Source organism: Nyctereutes procyonoides, unplaced genomic scaffold (assembly GCF_905146905.1).
Source record: "Nyctereutes procyonoides isolate TBG_1078 unplaced genomic scaffold, NYPRO_anot_genome, whole genome shotgun sequence".
Taxonomy (NCBI): domain Eukaryota; kingdom Metazoa; phylum Chordata; class Mammalia; order Carnivora; family Canidae; genus Nyctereutes; species Nyctereutes procyonoides.
In genome coordinates, this window is record NW_026575128.1 from 24,555,365 (window position 1) to 24,578,953 (window position 23,589).

The 23,589-nt window shown below is 33.6% G+C and overlaps 1 protein-coding gene across 6 annotated transcripts in view; it reads left to right on the top strand.

Moving 5' to 3' along the window:
• METTL25 (methyltransferase like 25) overlaps nt 1-23,589 on the top strand; it is a 134,497-nt gene that overhangs the window by 84,810 nt on the left and 26,098 nt on the right. For all 6 annotated transcript variants that reach the window (XR_008666705.1, XR_008666702.1, XR_008666704.1 and 3 more), the window contains 4 exons: nt 6,809-6,902; nt 19,601-19,675; nt 20,227-20,298; nt 21,953-22,061. Coding sequence is in view for 1 of the 6 variants with exons in the window: in XM_055342137.1 (XP_055198112.1) it covers nt 6,809-6,902; nt 19,601-19,675; nt 20,227-20,298; nt 21,953-22,045 (334 nt within the window). In the remaining 5 variants the exon portion in view is untranslated. The remainder of the gene's footprint in view (nt 1-6,808; nt 6,903-19,600; nt 19,676-20,226; nt 20,299-21,952; nt 22,062-23,589) is intronic.

The window sequence follows — 23,589 nt, forward strand, 5'->3', positions numbered from 1 at the left end:
ACTCCTCTCCTCAGTTCCTCAGACTCCCCTCTCCCGGGCTTAATTCCAGGACCCTGGAATTATGACCTGAGCTGAAAGCAGACGCCTAACTGACTGAGCCTCCCAGGCACCTCTCAGTCACATTAATATTAAGATCTTCTGTTTTCAGAAGATGCCTTAGAATAAGTGACCAGTGGTAGAAACTAATTGCAAATCATAACTGGAAGAAGATTAATAGCCAAAATACATTAGAAATTCCTACAAATTTGTGGAAAAATTAATCTCTATTAAAGAAAAATAGTGAAAAGACTGGACAGGTAGGTTCACAAAGTGACACTCAATGCACATAGGATCAGGTGCTCAATCTTAATCAGTCATCAGGATAATGTAAAATGAAACCACAATAGATATAAGTGGTTAAAAGCTTGCCTAAAATCATATAGCCTGAAAAACTCGGATTAGGACTAAATTCATGGTCCTTAAGTATTTACACTATCTCATGCTTCTTTTTAATTTACATTTTTTGGAGTATTTTTAATATTTGAGTTGCACAGATCTTTTTATTAGCATTGTAAATCAAGGTTAACTTGATTGGAATCTCTATCCAGTAAGGGTACTAACGTCAACCACATTAACAAAATGAAATGTAAAATTCATATGATTGTCTCAATAGATGCAGAAAAAACATTTCACAAAATTAAACATCGATTTTTGATAAAAACTTTCAACAAAGTAGATTTAGAGGAAATGGACCTCAATGTAATAAAGGCCATATATGACAAGCTCACATCTAATATTCATACTCAATAGTGAAGAGCATAAAGCTTTTCTTCTAAGAGCAGGAATAAGACAAGAATGCCTGCTCTCAGCACTTTTATTCAATATAGTATTAGAATTCCTAGCCAGAGAAGTAAGGCAAGAAAAAATAAATAAAAGGCACCTAAATTTGAAAGGAAGAAGTAAGTAAAACTCACTATTTACAGATGACATGATTTTATAGAGAAAAAACCCTAAAGACTCCACCAAAAAACTGTTCGAACCAATAAATGAATTCAGGAAAGTTGCAGAATATAAAATCAATGTACAAAAGATTGTTAAGGTTTTATACACTAATGACAAACTGTCAGAGAAAATAAGAAAATGATCCCATTTGCAGCTGCATCAAGATGTGTAACTAAGAATAAATTTAACCACGAAGGAAAAGACCTGTACACTGAAGACTGTAAAATAATGATGAAAGAAATTGAAGAATATACAAATAAATGGGAAGATATTCCATACCCATAGATTGGAACAGTTAATACTGTAAAAATGACATACTACCAAAAGCAATCTATAAAAATTCCAGTGGAAATTTTCACAGAAATAAAAAATAATCCTAAAATTTGTATGAAATGGTAGTTAAAGCCATCTTGAGAAAGAAGAAGAAAGCTGGAGGCATCATTATCCCTGATTTCAACTGTATTATGAAGCTATAACAATCAAAATAAAGCTATAATAATCAAAACAGCATGATGTTGTTGGCTTAAAAACAGGCACGTAAAAACAATTGACCTGAATAGAGAGCCCATGAATAGACCTATGCATATATGGCCAATTAGTTTATGACAAAGGCAACAGGAATATTTAACAAGGAAGAGATGGTCTCTTTAATAAACCTGGACAACTACATGCAAAAGAATGAAGCTAGACTACTATCTTAAACCATACACAAAAATTAACTCAAAAATGGAGTAAAGACTTAAATGTAAACCTGAAACCACAAAACTCTTAGGCAATTAAACTCCTTGACATTGATTTTGGCAGTGAATTTTTGGATCTGATTCCAAAAGCAAAGTAAACAAGTGAGACTATATGAAACTAAAAAGCTTCTGCACAGCAAAAGAAATGATCAGCATGGGACACCTGGATGGCTCAGTGGTTGAGCGTCTGCTTTTGCCTCAGGGCATGATCCTGCGGTCCTGGGATGGATCCAGTGCTGCATCGGGCTCCCCATGGGGAAGCTGCTTCTCCCTCTGCCTATGTCTCTGTGTCTCTCTCTGTGTCTCTCCTGAATAAATAAATAAAATCTCAAAAAAAAAAAAAAAAAACAACAAAATTAAAGGGCAACCTACTGAATGTTTGCAAATCGTATGTCCAGTAAGAGGTTAATATCCAAAATATGTAAAAACTCCTACAGCTCAACAGCAAAAATACAAACAATCCAATTAAAACATGGGGTAGAAGACCTCAGTGGACATTTTTCCAATATCCAAAGAAGACGTACAGATGGCCAACAGGCATATGAAAGGATGTTGAACATCACTAGTCATTAGGGAAATGCAAATCAAAGCCACTGTGAGATATCACCTCGCACCTGTTACAGTGAGTGCTACCAAAAAGACAGGAGTTAATAAGTGTTGATGAGGATGTGGGAAAGCGGGAACTCTGTGCACTGTTGGTGGAAATGTAAGTTGGTGCAACCACTGTGGAAAACGGTATGGAGATTCCTCAGAAAATTAAAAATAGAACTACCATATGATCCAACAATTTTATCTCTGGGCATTTATCTGAAGAAAATGAAATCATTAATTTGAAAAGACACCTGCAACCTTGTATTCATTGTGGCATGATTTACAATAGCCAATACATGGAAACAACCTAAGTGACCACTGATAGATGAATGAAAGAAACACAGATACAATAGAATACTACTCAGCCATATCAAAGAACATGTATGGACCTTGAGGGCATCATTATAGTAAATGAAGTAAGTCACATAGAAAAAACAAATATCATGATTTTACTTATATGTGGAATATTAAAAAAGCAAAACAAAAAGCAAAATGAAAAACCAAGTTTGCAGATACACAGAACACATTGGTGGTTGCCAGAGAAGAGGAGGGTAGGGAGTGGCCAAAATGAGTAAAATGGGTCAAAAGATACAAGCTTTCAGTTATAAAATAAGTAAATCATGGGGATATAATATACAGCATGATGACTTTTGTCAATACTATACTGAATATTTGAAAGTTGTTAAGAGAGTACATCTTAAAAGTTTTCACCAGAAAAAAAAATGTTTTTGTGTCTACATGTGGTGCATTTTAACTAGACTTGATCATTTCACAGTGTATACAAAAATCAAGTCATTGTGTTGTATACCTGAAAGTAATATAATGTTATATGTCAATTATACCTCAATTTTTTGGGGAAAAAAAGGATTAATACTTAAGATGGAAAATAAGATTATCTACCCACTTCTTTCTCATTTTTCTTTTTTTCTTGTTAACTAAAATGTGCAAGTGATACACACTTTTAGAATATCTGAAACATTATTCTAAAATTTAAGTGTAATTGTTTATAGCCTAAAATTAGAAATAAACTTTTTCATGGACTTAATTGTAGCATTTTACTCTATTAATTTCAATTATGATTGAGCATTTAACATTTATATTCGAACTCAGTAATTTATAGAAAATTTTTCCTTTTATAATTAGTACTTATCTGGAAAGTTTCCAAGGAGAATAAAATGTCAAAGAAAGAATTTTATGATACAAAAATTTACTCAAACACTTAGGGAACAGGGGAAACATATACACTTTACTCACAGTTATTCTCTCTCATAATAAGTATGGTATACAGCAGTACAATAAATAATTTTTGATATCTTTAATTATGTATTACCTAGTTTTTTATTGTGATTTTGCCATAATGAAATAGAAAAGTTATAAACCAGATCACAAAAACTGGCTCAAAAAATGAAAACTAATTACTTAATCCATAATATGTGGCCATCGAAGTTAGGAAGCCTGTGTCTTTTAAATTTAAGAGTAGTTTGAAGATTTTTGGAGTTCCCTTAACCAGTCACTATTTTCAGCGAAATTTTATGTTGTGGATCTCAAGTCTTTCAATATGTATTAGCATAAAAAAAGCATAAAAGAATTAATTTTATAAGTATTTTGTAGTGATGGAGAAACTGGATTTTGTCACTTTCTGTCCTGCATATGTTTGTTTTCATTTATTTGGTGTACGTCTACTTCAGATTTTCCTAAAAATTTACTGCACTAATCTTAACTCTTTGGAGCGTGCTACATGTAAACCATGTTCTTGGAATTGTATTTTCAGAAAAGCATGTGGGTGGTGTTGGATTCACTTGAGTAGAATTTTAATTAGATCTACTGCATTCACTTTTATTAAAAGAAAGAATACCAATTCCTTTTTTAGCATGCTGACCATGCTTTATTCTGACAGAGGGCCCCCTTTTAATTTGTTCTTGAAGTTCCATCATTTATCTTTCAGAAATAGTCATGTCACTTTTCTAACTTCAAAATGTTTGATAATTCCTCTTCTTTATACTCAAAAGATAAAATATCCTTATACCATTCAAGGCCATTTCTGATCTGTCATTAAGATCCTTTGCAACCGGGATCCCTGGGTGGCGCAGCGGTTTGGCGCCTGCCTTTGGCCCAGGGCATGATCTTGGAGACCCGGGATCGAATCCCACGTCGGGCTCCCGGTGCATGGAGCCTGCTTCTCCCTCTGCCTGTGTCTCTGCCTCTCTCTCTCTCTCTCTCTGTGACTATCATAAATAAATAAAAATTAAAAAAATATATTTTAAAAAAAAAAAAAAAAAAAAAAAAAAGATCCTTTGCAACCTAATCAATTACCCTGTTTTTCACCCTCTGCACCTCAGGTAGCTTGCACACTGTCTTGGCACACTGGATTATTCATTGTTTCCCGTGTGATTAATTTTATATCTGGTATGCTTCCTTGGAGCTCCTCCTTCTACGTGGAATATCCTCTCCGTTTCTGCCACGCTTTCCTTCCACAGCTTCTGGCAATTAAAATCTAGGCACTTTTTAAAATCCAGTTTAGAAAACATCTCTGTGATCTTTTTCTTTTCTCCTTCTCACCCTCTACTCTTCTCTCATAGGACTTAATCTGTGTGATTTACTGCTCTAATCAAACCTGATAGTACAATTAGTTGTTTGTGTCTTCTCCTCTCCCACCTAGTAGAGTTCCTCGATGGCCAGTGTTCAGTGTTATTAAATGAAACGATGTACCATAGTGCTTAAGAGCATAGTTTCTGAAAATCCTTTTGGGACCCCGTATTCCCCTTCAACTATCTTTTTATCTGTTCTGTTTTTTACTAGAAAACTCCTTGAAAATGCTGCCAGTTTCTTTCCCTTTTTCTCTTGAATTCCATCACTCCATCAAACCACCCTTTCAGGGGCACTAATGACCCAGGTTTCTAAATCCCATGGTATATTCTCAACTATCTTACTTGGCTTGCCTTCAGTATTTCACACAATTTGCCTCTCAAATGAAAGTCCTTTTTCTCTCATATTGTAAGCAAAGTCTTTCACAAAATATCTTTTTCCTTTTCTCTTCTTTTGGCTTATTTTGCTGATTTTGCTTCTTTCACAACTCTAATTGTTGGAGTGCTTTTTAAAAAAAATCTATACTTACTACCTGGGTGATCTCCTGACTTTAAATACCATCTATATGCTGATAGATCCCAAACTGTAGCCCAGTTAGTAACAATCTTATTCTTCCTGTTGCTTGGGCTAGAAATCTTGGAGACAACATTGACGTCTCTCTTTCTCACACTGCCTAGATACAGTCCTTCAACAATTTTGTAGCCTCTACCATCAGAACATATCTCAAATTCTATCACTTCTCACCATCCTCAGGGTTATTACCCTGGTCTAAACCTCTCCTCTAGATTATTGTAATAACTGCCTAATTGGTCTTACTGCTTCTATTTTCACCACCTATAGTAGATAAGATGTATATATCTATTATGTCTGTTATGCAGAAGATACATATGTGTAGGATCTGAGAATTATATAGAAACTTAGATATAATTTCTGTTTCCTGGAACCTATTCCTATTCAAACAACTATTATTTCAAAGCAGTGATGAAATAAATGGGTGGAAGAAGGATATAGGCTATAGAAATTCATAATTAGAAAGGAATGTTGCTAGTCATGGAGCCAAAAAATACATAATTTGAGCTTGTTCATATAGGATGGCTCTAGTTTGAGCTAGAGAGTGGAGAACTTTATAATCCATTTGGAAGTGATTGAATGAGCAAAGGCACCAAGAAGTAAATGTGGAGAATAGTCTGAAACAATGGATAGAGGAAACTGAATTCTGGATTATAGTGGGAAAATAGTGCTTAACTATTAAGTGAGCACTTAATTGTTTTTGATAACTTGAAATTGGTGAGGTTTTTTTCCTCTTTTTATATTTTACCTCAGTTGCAATCAAAATTGTATGATATGATAGTTTAGCATTTCATTATTTAAATTCAAAACCACCTCATGATATTTTGTTTAAACTGTGCTGAAAATCTGCAGGGCATAAATGAGATCAAGTCAGACCCAACTCAGCATATGGTGCTTTAATGGCTGGCACTGAAGGAGTTCTCTTTGCATAGCTGTTGAATTATCGCCACCATTAGCAGGTGTTGCAGTAAAATATGCACTGTAATGTTGCCAGTAAAATTAAATGTGATTTGCAGCATAATGGAAACTTTACAAAGACCTATAGATCCCTTTAAAATTAAGCTTTTTTTAATATTGTTAATTTACAAGTTCTTTCTCTTAGTATTATCTTCATAATATTGTTTTTTCTACTGCTGTATGTTGAAGGAATACTCAAAAGCAGATCTTAAACACTTCAAATATATAACTTAAAAGTGTTTACAAAAATATTACTACATTGTCAAATCTGAAGCGTGTGCCATATACACAGAAGGTATTTAAAAGTATTTCATGATTGAATTTAATGCCATCTATAATTTATATTGGAAAAATTAAAAAGTGATTCGCTTTTTTTTTTGCAGTGATCGGCACGTTGGTAAAATTTATTCCAAATCCTCTTCCTTTCTGGACTATGTCCGAAAGTCTCTTAAGAAGCTTGGATTAGATGAGTCCAAGGTCAGTGTATATTTGTTATTTTTATGGAAGAAAAAGAGAAATTCTATGGGGTAATGAATTGAGATGATACAAAATAATTTACCTTCTATTTTTCAAATGTGAAAACATGTAATATAAATTAGAAAAATACCTAATTATATTGAGACCATTATCTTTATTCCAAGTTCACCTTTCCTGTCAATGTGAGTGGTTTGCTAGCATACATCTCTAGAGAGTTTCCTCCTTTAAGTTTATTCAGGTATCATGTACCAGTTCTGAAATCAAAACAGTTAAAAAGCAAGATAATAGAACAAATGGGGATTATAAGTAAAGCAAGAGCAGTGAGACAATAAACTCCATTTAAAGACTGTATAACTTAAATTATACAAATTAAAAACTTAAATTAAAAAAGTTCTAACACTGAGAAAAAAATTATCAATTCAGAGATACTAGAATATTAAATTGAACTTGGATCACTCTGGTATTTGGGTGTTTTTTTTTTGTTTGTTGGTTTGGAGGTGGCAGGTTTTTTTTGTTTTGTTTTGTTTTGTTTTTTGGGGAGGGGGAGACAGGAGGAGAGGGATAGAGAGAATCTTAACAGGCTCCATGCCCAGAGTAGACCCCCACATGACGCTCCATCTCATAACCCTGGGATTATGACCTGAACCAAAATCAAAAGTCAGACACTTATCTGACTGAGCCACCCAGGTGCCCCACTCTGGTATTTTGAATTGATCATAAATTGAAATAAAGAATAAAATAGTTGGTTTTAGAGGAATGAAATGGATTTCTTGAAAAAGTAACACAGGTATAATTACTGTATCAAAGCTAGAGGGTATTATTTATGGTACCAGTTGTTCATTTATTCCCCAGTTGCTTTATTGTTTAAAGCTATTAGACTGTTATTAATCAGGTTTCTTCTGTATAAAATGGCTATTTCTAACTCTCATGATTTGAGATTAAATGAAGTAATGTACATAAAATACCTAGCACTTTTTTACATAGTAAGTAGAAAGAAAATAATATTAGTTCCTGTAGTTTTCATATATAGTTTTTATTGTTTTATTATAGATATTATATATTATATTATACTAATGTTATGGCTAATAATATTATATTTTATGTATGGTTTTTATTATTCTGATTTTTGTATATGTGCTACCAATAATAACATGACTGATATGACTCTTGTCAGTATTTTTTAGTCACCAAATGAAGATCCTTCTAGTCTTCATAAGTGAATGAGAATAGACAACTTTTATCCCAGTTATTTTATTTCTAGGTTTTTAAAAAAACATTTTAATTAAATCAGACTGGCTTTCCTTGCAATCAGTCTCATTTAGTGGATATCTTTATTCCATATCTCAATTTGATGTCTTGCAGTAATGTCAAGAATGTCTGGCATTATTTTACAGATAAAGAGCTAGGTATTTACTTAAACAAAAAATATATCATCCTTTGCCAAAATCTAAACAGCAGAAACCCAGAAAAACAATGTTACTTATCCTTCCTGATAGCTTTCTCTTCCCAGGTTTGTTTTTAATAGTAACTGTAGTAACTGTCCCTTATTATGTTACTATATTATTGATAGGAATTTTTTTTTTTTTTGAGAGAGAGAGCACAAGCATCTGGTACTGAGGAGAAGGCCAGATAGAGAGAGGAGAGAGAGAGAGAGAATTTGGAGCAGAGTCCACACTGAATGTGGAACCTGATGCAGGGCTTGATCTCATGACCCTGAGATTATGACCCAAGCCAAAATCAAGAGTCAGATGCTTAACCAACTGAACCACCCACCCAGCCACCCCAATAGGAATATTAATAATAGCTAATAGTTACTAAGCACTTGCTGTGTGGTAGTTATTATGCTAAGAACATCACATCTTCTCATTTACTTTTCATGAAAACTCTTATGGTAAATACTATCCTTATTCCAGTGTAATGATCTAGGAAGAGAGGTGTTGAAAAAGACAAGTCATTTTCCCAGGGTCAGAGAGAGCTACCAAGTAGAAGTGGAACATGAGCACAGATTCAGCTAACATCAAAACCTCAACTGTTAACCACCATTATACTGAGAAGTAAAATGAAATAGAAAAGAAAAACAGACTAATATAGATATGTATCACCATGTAAAATCAGTCTTAAATTATTCCTTGTATTAGTTAATAAAGGCAATAATAGTGTCCTACTGATTTTCTCATAATAATATTTAAGCTCATTAAGAACAAGTATGTCAGACAAAATGAATAAGAAGACAAAAAGGAACAGAAACCCAAACTGGAAGACTTTTGGGGTGAAACGTACAGAACAACATAACATAAATATTTAAAAGGATGTACTGATGAAAGGAAGGAAATAGATGTGTACCTGTTTTGGGAGTATGGGGTTTATTTTGATTTTAAACAAGAGGAATTGAAGAATTTTTTTCTGTCAGATCAGAGTGGTTAGAGCATAAACCAACGTTATGTTTTCAATCCAATACAAATTCCTATTATTTTTCTCCCACATCATGAAATATCACTGCTCAAATTAAAGTTTTAACAAGCTCAATAAAAGGAGATTTGTGTATGGTTTCACTTAATTTCATTTTATTTTATTTTTTAAAGATTTTATTTATTTATGAGAGACAGAGAGGCAGCGACATAGGCAGAGGGGGGAAGCAGGCTCCCTGTGGGAACTCTGATGTGGGACTCGATCCCAGGACCCTGGGATCAATCGCTGAGCCACCTAGGCACCTCTGTATGGTTTCATTTTAAAAATGGAATTGATTTTCACATGAGATTCTAGGCACTGAAAAGTATCAAAACCATCTAAGTTTAAAATGTTAAATATTATACCATAATACTTAAAAGATCTTTGACTAAATTTGTGATCATTTATTGTTAAGCTTATATAATTGGAAGTGTGGTTAATGTGTTGATGGGTTTCTAATCTTTTAAAGCACATCTTCATATTCAAAACTATGTTAAGTAAGTAAAGTGTCTAGAAAATCTCTTAATGTGCTCTGAATGTATTTTTAGTTACAAGAAATCATGTTAAATGTATGGGAGTAAACAGAAAAATATTCCCAAACAAATTATCATTCCAAAAGGGGACCAGAGCTCCATGTACTAGATATATAAGTGGCTTATACACAGCTTAAAAGCTTAGTCCATAATTCCTATTGTCAGTTGTAAAAGACAGCATTGGACATTTTCTCTTAGAGCAGGATTTGGCAGCACTATTGACATTTGGGTAAGTCTTTGTTGTCGGGGGCTGCCCTGTTCATTGAAGGATGTTTAGCAACATCCCTGATCTCTATCCTCTAAATGTCAGCAGTAACACCCTAGTAGTATAAAAAAAAATTATTAATTAAAAAAGAAGTCTCCAGACATTGCCAAAAATTCCCTGCGGTGCAGTGTCCCCACTCTCCACCCCCAGTGAGGTCACTGTCTTCAAACATTTGTCATCTTAGTGATTCAATTTGCAATCATCTAACATTTCCATTATAAACTCCATATATTTTTTTAAATGCCACTTTATATATTACACCAAGAAACATGGAGAAAGGAAGTGGGGAAGAAGCAATTATTCCGTTCTTCTGTTTTGAAGACTTTTTTTCAAAACAATCCCCTCCTTAATCTTTCGTTTTTGCGTAGCTCTAACTACTTATAGACAATATTGTTTCAGTCCAGTATAAAATATGTCTATTTAAGCAGTGTTTAGATTCTGAAACAATAAATTGTGACAGTACATCAACCACCTTGTATCAGGAGCTATCATGTTTGTAATGAATGAATTTCTTAGAATGAAACATTTCAGTAAAATTCTTGTAATGTTCAGCTACTTTTTTGTAAAACATTTAATAGCACCTGAAAAATATCTAAAATATTAACATCCTAATGATTAGCTTTACCTAAATGTTAAAAAAAAAAAAGAAAGATTAGGTATTTTCAAACTATATCTTCTGTCCCAAACCTGGATATCTCACCAATTTCAGAAAACTTCAAAATTGTCTTTAAGTTTTCAGGATTTCTTCATGGTCCATAGCCTTCTTTTGTCAGTTGATAATTACTTTTCTGCTTTTCTGTCTCTTCCTCCTAGCTTATAATGCATGCACACAAATGCACAATTGCAAACATGCTCATATCCTTCGGATTTTAAAAGCATCAGACCTGGTCTTATTTGCTAGACAAAGAATGAGCTGGAGTATTTGTTTTTAAGAAGAGGGAAAGAAAAGCTTATTTTCTAGAACTTGTGTGTTATACACATAGAATGAATACTCAAATAATTGAAGTTAATTTCAGATGTTAAGTAAAATAAGACCATAAAACTGGTGATTTGTTGGGGATGCTGTAGTGTTGAATAGAGTTGAAAACTACTAAGCTAAAACCTTAATGGAAGTAAGGGATAATATATTTATTTATTTTTTTAATGGATCAGTTTTTTAATAAAGTTCTTTGTAAGAAATTTAGAACATCAATTTGTGAGGATAAACTCCATTTTGTGAGAGAAAACCGAGTGGAGATCACCCTGAAGCTGAGGAACAGCTTTGATTTTTGGCAGAATTGGCGAGTCTACAGCTTTCTGATAACCTTGCACTGCTGTGTGGTCTCATGTTTCTCCTTCTCGTTGTCTTCCTCGTGTCTGGGTTTACACAGCTTCTTCTTGAAGTAAGCATCAGTGAGATCTTTTGGGATTTTCATCCTGCTGATCTCAATTTTGGTGGAGGTGGCAGTGACAAATTTCTGTGTGTTCTACACAGAGGAACTCAGTTAAGACCAGAGATCTCGTCACAAGTAGCAAGCCACTGCTCAGTGGCTACAGGAAAACCACCCTCTTGCGTCTGTGTTGCCCAGTGAGGATGATCAAAATGGTCCCAGGAGTGATGCTAGCTCACAGTTTTCTCAATGCTTCCTGAAAGGTTTTTTGCTATGGCTCAATAGTTTTCACGGCACATCTTCAGTTGGATAATACCTAGGCGTTTTGCAAAGTTTAACCACTCCGGAACCACCATTCTTATTACCACCAACTGGTTTTGTGACAGTACCAAGAACCTTCTCCTTCTTTTTCTTCTCAACCCAGGAGTTAGCTGTGAATACTTCCTCTTGTTTATGGCCTTCCGGGAATCAGGAATATCTGCCAGTTCCTCTGGCTACGACAGGATTTCAGCTGTAATGGGACTTCGCCTTTAGTGCTTTAGCCTTGAGGTTACCATTCTTATTTCTTAATCTTGCCACTAGGATCAGCCTTCTTGGTTTCAGGTTTCTTCTTAGTTTTTTTACCCACCGTCTTGCAAAATAGGAAAGAGCAGTAAAGGATAATTTAGAAAAATACTCTTAGATGTTTCCAAAAGGGAACAGTGAAAGGAAAACTTTTGAGAGCAAAACCATTTAGTTACTCATCAACAAACACCTATTTTGAAAAATTTCCCATGTGTCAAGAGCAGTATAAACTCTAGGGCTACAGAGATAATTAAGAGATAACCCATTTAAAAAGAAAACAAGTAATTATACCATGAATCTACAATAATAGACACATATATAAAGTAGGATGAAAGCATAGAGAAAGGAGTGACTCACTCTGCCTGTGAAGATTTCACAAAGGATATGTGAAGGATATATAGGGGTTCACTAAACAGACAAGGTGGCAAGGTAGGGTGTACAACATAGCAATTCAGCTTCTTTATATGTTATGCTGTGCTCCCCACAAGTATAGCTACCATCTGTCATGATACCACAGAGTACATCCCTCATGTTGTGCCTTTTATTCCACTGACTTCATGCCATAACTGGAAGCTTATATCTCCCACTTCCCTTTACGCATTTTGCCCATCTCTTATCCCCTTCCCCTCTGGAAACCTTCAGTTTGTTCTCTGTATTTTATAGGTCTGATTCTGCTTTTTGTTTATTCATCTTTTTTAGATTCCACATATGAGTAAAATCACCATGGTATTTTTCTTAGTCTGACTTATTTCACTTAGTATAATACCCTCAGGATCTATCTATGTTGTCATAAATCTTTATATCAAATCACATCATTAAAGAACTATATTGTCCTATCTACAATCCTTTGCCTACAGTAGTTCACCCCTCTAGTGATGTATTATCAGAATTAGGATTATTAAATTGCTTGCTGTGGTATGGTTTAAGAAGGAAGATACATGGTCATTTGATTTCAAGAAATAATGACTTACTCAGGTTTTCTAAATAATTCATGAGAGGCTCTTCCAGGAATACATATACTTATAAGAAAAACTGAGATCTCTTGACTTCACAAAAACCAAGAAAGAGATGTACGGCCTAGTCTCCTCAGAATGTATTTTGTTAATGAGAGCTCTGAACTCACAGCTATCTCACTCTTCATTCTAGATAATATTTCTCTCCAGATTTTTGCTTATTGATAAATTGTTTATTCATGACTCAGCTCCTCACCTGCAACAAACATTGTACATCACTTCCCTTCACTGAACAGCACCTCTGACCCAGAAAAAGAGGACCTAATTAATTCATTTGATTTCTTTCACAGCTGTTTGGATAGAATTTTTATAAACAAACACCTTAAATCCAATAAGGTGAGAGAGAAAAGGGGAAACTGTAACTGCAGGAAGATTTTTACGTAAGTGGCAACCCAAGACTGTTTCCCTAAGTAGGGATTGGGCAGAAACACACTAAAATGGGGCTTAGGTTTTAGAGGCATTCAGAATGTTAATGTATTTGGTATGAGGATATTTTTGGACGTTCAATAAAGACAATATTTCAAAACTTTTTCATATCATCTAGGTTCTGTTATATAACAATCTACATAATAATTTGATTTTTCATGATAGGACGATTTCCTACAAAGAACACTCAGCTTATTTCTTTTTTGTCTTAGCTATCAGGAGGGTCAAATATATATTTCTGCTTGATTCCAGCAACTGTCCTTAGCTAGGTGATTTTGGCATCATATTTTTCTCCTTTGAAAGTATACTTTTGAGACTTCATCCTTTCTTTAATGACCCTACTGTTGATAGGTTTTTATGCTTCATATTATAAACCACCTCACATTATCCTTAAAAATGAGCATACTGTTAATAATAAAGTTTCCTGTAACTTGTGATTGTATGGATTTGTAGCAATTACATTTGGGAAAAGAACAAAACAAGAGTTAACAACTACACTTCTTTAAATTGAGATCAAAAATGTTATGTCAAAACATTATATGGTCTCATTCATTTGGGGAATATAAAAAATAGTGAAAGGGAATAAAGGGGAAAGGAGAAAAAAATGAGTGGGAAATATCAGAAAGGGAGACAGAACATGAGAGACTCCTAACTCTGGGAAATGAACTAGGGGTGGTGGAAGGGGAGGTGGGTGGGGGGGGGGTGGTGACTGGGTGACAGGCACTGAGGTGGGCACTGAATGGGATGAGCACTGGGTGTTATTCTATATGTTAGTAAATTGAACACCAATAAAAAATAAATTTATAAAAAAAAGTTATATCAATATTATATGCAAAACCATTTGGCATGGCAAAAAACCATGCCAAATAACATTTTAATAACAAGTGCAAAAAAATAAAGGGACATTTCCATTATAGAGAACATTCTTACATGATGTAAGACTAACTCTGTTTAAGAATAGTGACATTCCCTATAAAAATTAGCTTTTTTCACCCAGCTAACCACAGAGAAGCCTTAGGTACAGAAATGTCTCCCTGACAATGAATAGCTCTAGGAAGTAGCGGAAGATGTGATATAATCACTGAAAGAATAGGAAAATATATTATGCTGTTTGTTTGTTTGTTTATGGAAGAAAAAGAGCTACTTAATTCTCTTAGTTCTTAATGCTGCTTTTAATATAGAAGGAAACATTGGTTTTAATGTTAGGTTATTTTAGATTATTAGAATTATTGACATGTATAAAATGTACAAATGACTTAATTCAAATGAAAGAATATATAATAATTACATAATATATCAATAATTTTTAGAATAACTGAGCTGAACTTAATTCATATGTAAAATCTAGTTATTGAACATGTATATATTAGGCAATATGGAAAGAACTTTATGTACTACATTTTGCCTTATTTTTATGAAAATTTCTTTTATTGTCCATAAATTTTAAGCTTGTGAATATTAGTTACTTACATAATTATATCATTTATAAAAGTAAGAATCAAACTAAGTCACCTTTGTATTATATACTCCAGAAGATTCACAGTGACAATAATCTTTTGAGTAATAGTATGGTTGACTTTCTTTGTTAATCTAAGACTATTAGATTATAAGCCTCATTGTCACGGGCTTTGTCTTCCCAGCTCCTCATGTAGATCAGCTAATAGGCCTCATCTCTACATCCTCCTACGTTAGCTCTTAAGCCAATTATGACCAGTCAGGGGTATGTCAGCAGCCTCAGGCTCATCATTTAATGGTGAGAACTGAGTCAATTACCAACGCATCTTTGATCGTGTATGATGTGGGAGGATCTCTAAACAACTATGTATCTCTCATCCAGCTTACTTTCTATGAAATTGCAGTACCGTCCCAGGTTTGTTACCTGGGGCCCCTTATATAGATCTTTAAAAAGACAACTTCAACAAAGGAAGGGAGGGAGAAATCTCCCATGGAGAGGAATTTCAGATAATCTATTTAGATACTCCACCCTCAAGGAGGTGAAGTATAACTCCTCACTCCCTAAATGTAGGCTGTATGTAGTGACTTCTTTACAAACTGTACAGTATGAAAAGTGGAAAAAAGAACTTTAGAGGTAAAAACTTGACAAACACCATCTTAGCCAGCTAGTCAATGTCAACATCAATGATAAGTTATATTAACAGATACCCCTGATAGGTCAAGAACATGGCACTCTATTTCTGTGGTCTTCCTCTCAAAAACGCTTTGCCTCAGAGTATTTATGAGGAAAACATCTGCAAATCCAAGTGAAGGAATATTCTACAAAATGTCTGACAGGTATTCCTTAAAACTCTCAAGGTCATTAAAAACAGGACAGTCAGAAACTGTTACAACCAGTAGGACTAAATGATGTGATATCCTGGATAGAATTGTGGAACTAAAAAGACATTAGGTAAAAACTAATGAATTCTGAATAAAATACAGACTTGAGCTAACAATAGTGTATCAATATTGACTTCATTAATTATAACAAATAACCACATTGTAAGGTGTTAATAATAGGAGAAATTTGGTATAGGGTATATGGGACCTCTCAATGTTATCTTAAAATTTCCATAAATCTAAAACTTTTAAAATATGTTTATTTCAAAAAAAAAAAAAGAACCAATATAAGAAATGATACTGTTGATAGAACCAATGCTTTGTGGCCGACTTTGCCAAAAGCTTGTTTATATCATCTTACTTAATACTAAGGATAATCTTATGAAATGAGTACTGTTAAACTCATTTTATGGGCAAGGAAATTGAAACATGGGTTAAGTGGATTTCTTAGGGCCAAAATCTAGGAAATTGTGGAGGAGGAATTCCAATCCAGACTAACTCTAGACTACATGCTTCTTTTTGTCATATTTATATAACCTATTAGCAGACATTGAGCACAAGAAGAATGCTTATTTAGCATTTTTCCAAAACTAGCAGTCATCAGGCAAATAAGGAAGAATAAGGAGAAAATCCATGCTTGCCAAGAAACAAAATAAATGTACTTCTAAAGGAAACTGAAGAATTGAGGTTTGAAATAAAGGCAGAAGAAATTCAAGGAACGATGAATCTTACTGAAGCATTAACAGTGAGATGCTTGTATTCAGAACTTTGACTCTTGAAACTTTTGCAGACAGGATGAAGTTGATCAAGCATATGAAATGTGTTGCATAGTAAGACATACATTGTCTAACACACAAGTTATATTGGAGTTAAAATATCTGTCAAAAAATTACAAAAAAGTGGAGAAAAAAACTGAAGCACCTGAACATGAACATGAGACTGCTTGTTTACTGCCTCTCACCCCAGATTCCATTTAGGATTGGATATCTCCATGAGCCCAAAACACAGCCCTCTGAGCTAGGGCTCTGTTACACAACTTAACTCATATTAGTCTCTTTTTCTGGAGCAGGGAGAAATGGAGTTCATTATCAGTACTCTCAACTGCCATTCAATGTGCAATTCAATTTATAAGTTTCTATGCACGTTCTTGCCTGAGTGTGATCTACACCAGGCATTGACTCAATTCTGATGCCTTCCCTTATCTATAGGATATTGGTTCTGCCTATGTGCTCCCTGACTTTAACGTTCAATAATGTCATCTATAAAATGAGACTGTGAATATATGTATGTTACAGATTGCTGTTAGGATTAAATGAGATAATGTCTTTTTGAATTTTCCACATAATCTCTGTGATCTGAAGCAGTGAAGCTAGTAGTTGAGTGTTTCATTGCAAAAACTGAGTAAGAGGCACCTGGGTGGTTCAGTTGGTTAAATATCCTGTTTCAGCTTAGTTCATGATCTCAGGGTCCTGGGATCGAGCCCCACAGTGGGCTCTCTGCTCAGCGGCTTCTTCTTCTCCCTATTTGATCTCTTTCGCTCTCACTGTCTCTCAAATAAATATATAAATCGTATTTAAAAATTGATTAAAATGTAATCATATCTTAAACATTGAATTTTTCACTTAAAAACATATTAGTATACTTGTACTCACCAGACTTTTGGTGTAAATACAAGGCCATTTGTTGTGGTGGTCTTTTGCACACAGCTTTGCATCGTAGTGTCACTCTTTGGAGTTCTCTTAATTTTTTGCATCAGGCATACTTCTAACCCAGTCTGTAGTATCCAGCTTTGATTCACTTAAACAACAGACTTCCATTATTTTTTAAATGGAAGAGTTAAGATGATGTTCTTACCTTTTTTCTTTAGGATCACAGAAAAGTAACAAATAGAAACCAAAACACTGGGGATCCCTGGGTGGCTCAGCAGTTTGGCACCTGCCTTTGGCCCAGGGCGCAATCCTGGAGTCCGGGATCGAGTCCTCCGTCGGGCTCCCGGCATGGAGCCTGCTTCTCCCTCCTCCTGGGTTTCTGCCTCTCTCTCTCTCTCTCTCTCTCTCTCTCTCTCTATCATAAATAAATACATGAATGAATGAATGAATGAATGAATGAATGAATGAATAAATAAATAAATAAGAAACCAAAACACAAACTCCTTCTTTGACAAAATTGGAAAACGTGTTAAATCCCAAACCATATATATTATGAAGCAGGATGAAGGTAAAGATGGATGCAGAAAGATACCAAGAGAAAATTCCCAGGGTTACAGATCACCAACAAAACCAACAGAACACAGTTCTCTAAGGTGGAATATCATGAGGAGCCAAATCTACCATTCCTAGTTTGGAACAAATGCAACTGATGACCAGGGTAATGTTTCTCAGATTGGCATAAAAGAAACAAAATATTGGAGAACCCCTGGAATCAAACTGAAAAACCATGTTTTATAGGAAGCAGTGTACTGGTAAAGTAGGATTGAAAAAAGATTATGAATTCTGAGTTGTATTCTTCTCAGATGGCAGGAGAAGAAGTAAAGACTAAATAAAGGCTATGATTCAAACACACACAATTTTGTAAGATGAGAATTTTTGCTGGCTTGAGGTTCAGGCCTGCATCCAATCCAGTATACGCTACTGCAAAAAATTGTGTCAGGAGGTACTCATTTGATTCAAAGATGGGCAGAATTTTAAAAAGGATTGGGAAAGGAGGTATAGTCGGCTTGCGTTCTGTACCGGGGGGAAATCTTTTCAGGAAGGCTTCACTAGAAGTTGAATGAGACAAAAGCCTTACTTTTTCACTGTTACCTCTTTGTACTTTTTAAATTCAAAAGAAATTTTGTGCAGTATAAAAAAGAATAAGGGCTTTGAAAAAATAATAAATTAATTTAGACATTTGCAAAAAAAATCTGAATATAAATACTTTCAGCTGTTTTTTTTTTTTTTACTCTTTTTATCCAGTCTTCCATTGGTTTTGACCACATGTAATTTGATAGCTATTTCTTCTGATGGCTTTCCTTTATCAGGCCTTTCACAAAGGCATCCGTTTTACAGAAACAACTTCTTCTTTTGCATTAATATTTCATTAGTTGTGTAATATTTATTTATATCATTACAATGATGTAACTGCCATAGCAAGCTGAGAAACAAATACAGTTGACTCAGCAAACATAAAGTTAGCTGGTGTGAACAGAAGCATATGTGTTCTAAAAAGTGGCCTGCAAAGCACACAGGTTCAGTGTACTATATAGGCAGCCCATGTTTTTGAGAAAATCAGAAAGTAGTGATTGCTGATGGATTTGTGCAGTGGATGTTAGAGGAAACTACGTTAAGTATGAACATGTGTCCTTATTGTGTTCTTGTTGCTTTTGAAAATTGTTCTCCAGAATATATAGTTTTAGATATATGATTATAAGTCTTAATTTTACTCAAAAAAATATTAATTGAACTCCTACTATATACCTCAAGTATAGAAACAAGTGAAAGTAGGTATTTCATCTACTTGCTGAAGTCAAACAATATTAATAAGATGCTACTGCTGGTTTTATTGATGATATGCTAAATAAACTAGGTGCAGAAGATACTAACAAAAGAACTTAGTTGCATTGACTTGCTTCATGCATATCTTTAGAGTTCTTCAGACATTGAAGTTGTTTTAACTTGTTATATTGATTTTACTTTAGGGTATGTTTGATAAGGAAAAACTTTTTTTTAACGGTTGTTAAACTTTTTGTTATTTTATCTTGAAGCTGCCAGAAAAAGTTATAATGGACTACTACGAGAAGTATAAGCCTAGAATGAACGAGCTGGAAGCTTTTAATATGGTAAATCTCAGAATTAAACATATTAAATTGGGTATGTTGCTAGGGTTTTGTTAAATTTTATTGTGGGACCAACCAATCTATGTTGTTTTTCTCTTACTGCAGAAAAATCCTTTTGGATCATTTCCTATTTCAAAACTATATTAGGTGTCAGTAATGTAATAAAGAGAACACATGGTAGATTTCTCTTAAAGTGTATCATAAACGTACAGAAAGAAATTTCAGAGTTCTTTGAACACATATTGGTCTCAATGCAGTTATTTCACAAGCATTCCTTTTAATGAATTTCACTCTTAGTACCTTTGAAAGCTCTCTATCACATATGTGTGACTGCCTTTGGATTCTAACTCAAAGTCATTCAAAGGACATTCTTTTCCTATTATCATTAAAGAAAAACTTTTGATCTCTGCACTATTTATTTTCTGAAGATGTACAATTGGTACTGGAGATTTGGCCTTATAAAAATTTCTGTAGATACATTTTCTTAAACATAAGTGTTAACCTAGTCTTTTTTTTTTTTAAGTTCTATCATTCTATTTTATTCTTTCTTTTAGTTGAAAGTTGTTCTGGCTCCTTGTATAGAGACATTGATTCTTCTAGATCGACTTTGCTACCTGAAGGAGCAGGTAAATTATGTTATTTAAAATATATATAACAAGTATCTTCATTATCCAGTAAATGGATCTGCTTATATCTAGGATAAGTTTCTTATTACATTTACCAAGTTTAAATATTCATTCTATCTTCTTTTAAATGTAAACATACGTACAACAGATGTTTTCAGCAAAGCTGGTATAATAAAACCTTATATTCTTTTAATTGTATGGTAATTACTATACAGTAGGCAGTAAACACAGCCGTCGTATATGATATATTGTATAGCTAAAATTAATAGAGGCCAGACATTAAAGTATATGTGTGTTTCATTTTATAAGAATTTACCTTTTTTTTTTTTTTTTTAAGAATTTACCTTTTATGTCACTGTTGGATTTTGGACATATGCACTCTGCAGTATAAAAATTACTGATCAGTGAAAATTGCTTTTGTTTTTTTTCACAGTCTTTTTTATCTATGTTGATTGCCCCCCAAAATTTTTTTCTTGGTTATCTTTAGGGAAAATGTTTTTTTGCAGATTTTACTCTGAGCTATGGTCAAAAGAGTTATGTGAAGTGTTTAAATTAAACCCATATATGGGTTAGGCCTTATGTTTCTACCATGATGCCTTTATTTTAACAATTATGTTTTATCATAGGGAGTAATTTTACTTCTCTTTTCAACAGACTATTTGGAACAAGTGGATTTTAATAAAAGTTTGCTTTTGTTCTAATTTGTATTTTTAAGGAAAACGGGAATTTTTAAATATTTGAATACTTGTGTACTTTCTTAAGCTATCAATCATCTCAGAATCACTGGAAATCTTAGGTTTCCAAGTTTATAGGTGACAGAATCAGGCATGTTTTACTAGGTACTCGCTATTTCCCTTTTCAAAACAATTTCCATTGACCTAAATAAAATAAGTAAATGATATAAATAAATAAATTGACCTACATTCCTGAGTATCTATAGTATCTATAGGACACTATAATCTGACCCTTGTTTCCTGTTCAGTATTTAAGACCCTTGATATTTACTTAATAGATTGGTGATGAACTGACAGAAATCTTACAAATATTAATTTGTTAATACTTTAGTTTGTTAATACTTTATTGTTTAAATAGTATCATTTTAAATAATATTTTTATAAGAGTAACATTTAGAGAATTTTAAATGAAGAATATAAAAAATTTTAAATAATAATTCCATCTTTCAGCATTATTTTAAATGTTTGGTATATTTTCTAGTCTCTAATATATGTATGCTGCACATATATGTATGAGTACATTATGTCTACTTTAATTAAAATTGGAATCAAATGAGAAGTACAGTTTTGCATCTAATTTCATTTATTTTATTCAGAATTTCTCATCTCATTAGATATATTACAAAAGCTGAATAATCTTTCATCATGTAATAATTTAAGTAATATCCAGTTGTTTTTGACCATTTTTCACAGTTACAACAAAGAGTAACCTTATAGTTCATTATGTATGTGTGTCTTTATTTCTGAACCGTAATTTCCTGTAGGTGAAATTGTAAGTATTCATTTCATTCAACAAAGAATAATTTTCTTTTATGTTGTTTATTTTTTGTGTTGTTGTTATTTTACAATATATAGTCTGACTCATCTCATTCTTCTCTTCAACAAATTGCTATATATTTAAATCACTTATCAATTTGCAGGAAGATACTGCATGGGCTGCACTTGTGAAGTTGTTTGATCCTGTGAAATCTCCCAGATGTTATGCTATTATTGCCCTGAAGAAGCAGCAATGATTTCATTTGAAGCAAGGTATTAGATGTATCTGTTTTTGGAACCTATTGCTAATTTGGCTCATCTAAACATTTGTATTTGTTATGTAAATATTTGAAAAACGTTGCTCTATATTTTAAATAAACAATAAAATTATAGCTAACAACAGAATACCACAATCCATTTTTCCATTGTTGAAGCATACATTAATAAAATAAGAACTCATGAAAATATTTTAAAAGGATTGACCTATATTCCTGAGTTAGTATATCAATAGGACACTGTAATCTGACCCTTGTTTCCTGTTCAGTATTTGAGACCCTTGATATTTGCTACATATCACTTTTTGACATTTACTGACTTAAAAACTTTTATTGACAGAGGAATGGTATAGGTGTACATATAGTAAAATTAGTTGGTACAGAAGATCATTTGCATTTTCTTCCAGAGTTTGAAAGGATTTTCCATGTTTTCCAGAGGGGAAAATCCACATTTAAAGGAAAGAAACACCCAGGAACCAGGCAGACATAAAAAGTGCTTATTAATATGTGTTTTAATGTAAGTTACATGAGGAAATAGTCTGTGCCCTTAAAGAAATACACACCTTGTGAGATATGGACTTTAAGGATAGAATAATTTTTTGCTTTGGGTTGTGATACTAAGTTTGCAGCCAGTGAACGATCGGGTATTTTGTATAGCTAGTGTAATGTTGGGGAAATTAGCATTTTTTAAGCTTTTTATTTGGATAATTTCAAATGTGTTCAGAAGTGAAGAGTAGAGTCTAATGAATCCCCATGTACTCACTACAGACTTCAGTAATTGTCAACATTTTACCAATCTTGTTTAATCTGTACACTTACGAGCATGCACACACTCACATTTGCTACCCCACCTCTCATTCCTAGTTATGTAAAATTTTGAACTTCTTCCCTGAGGTCTAAATACTTATATAACACTATTTTCTCCTTATAATAAAGAAAAAAAATAATATGTATAGATCTCTGTTTAGTATAGAGAAGTGAATTCCAACTCTTTCAGTACCAAAGAAATTATAGTTTTTATTAGAAATTTGTGTGATTCAAGCTAATCCACATGATATAACCTGTGAGGTTACACCAAGATGATAATATCTCAACAAAAGCAAAGAAATATAACATTGTGGTAGGACTATTGCTTTATCAGTATAAATCCCCATTGCAATGTTTGTAGACTCTCATCTCATAAAAACTGTTTTTTTTTTTTTAAGATTTTATTTATTTATTCATGAGAGACAGAGAGAGAGGCAGAGGGAGAAACAGGCTCCATGCAGGGGAGCCCGATGTGGGACTCGATCCCAAGACTCCAGAATCACGCCCTGAGCCAAAGACAGACACTTAACTGCTGAGCCACCCAGGCGTCCCATAAAAACTGCTCTTGGAGAGCTCATTTACAGTTGAGCTAAAGAATGTGGGATATTGGCAGGAGCATAAGTTATGACAGTTACATTCTAACTAGGCTAAATTCTTAATATCTCAGCGCCTCATTGGTAAAGTGGGGTTTCATTTAATTTTCATTTTAGAAACATTTA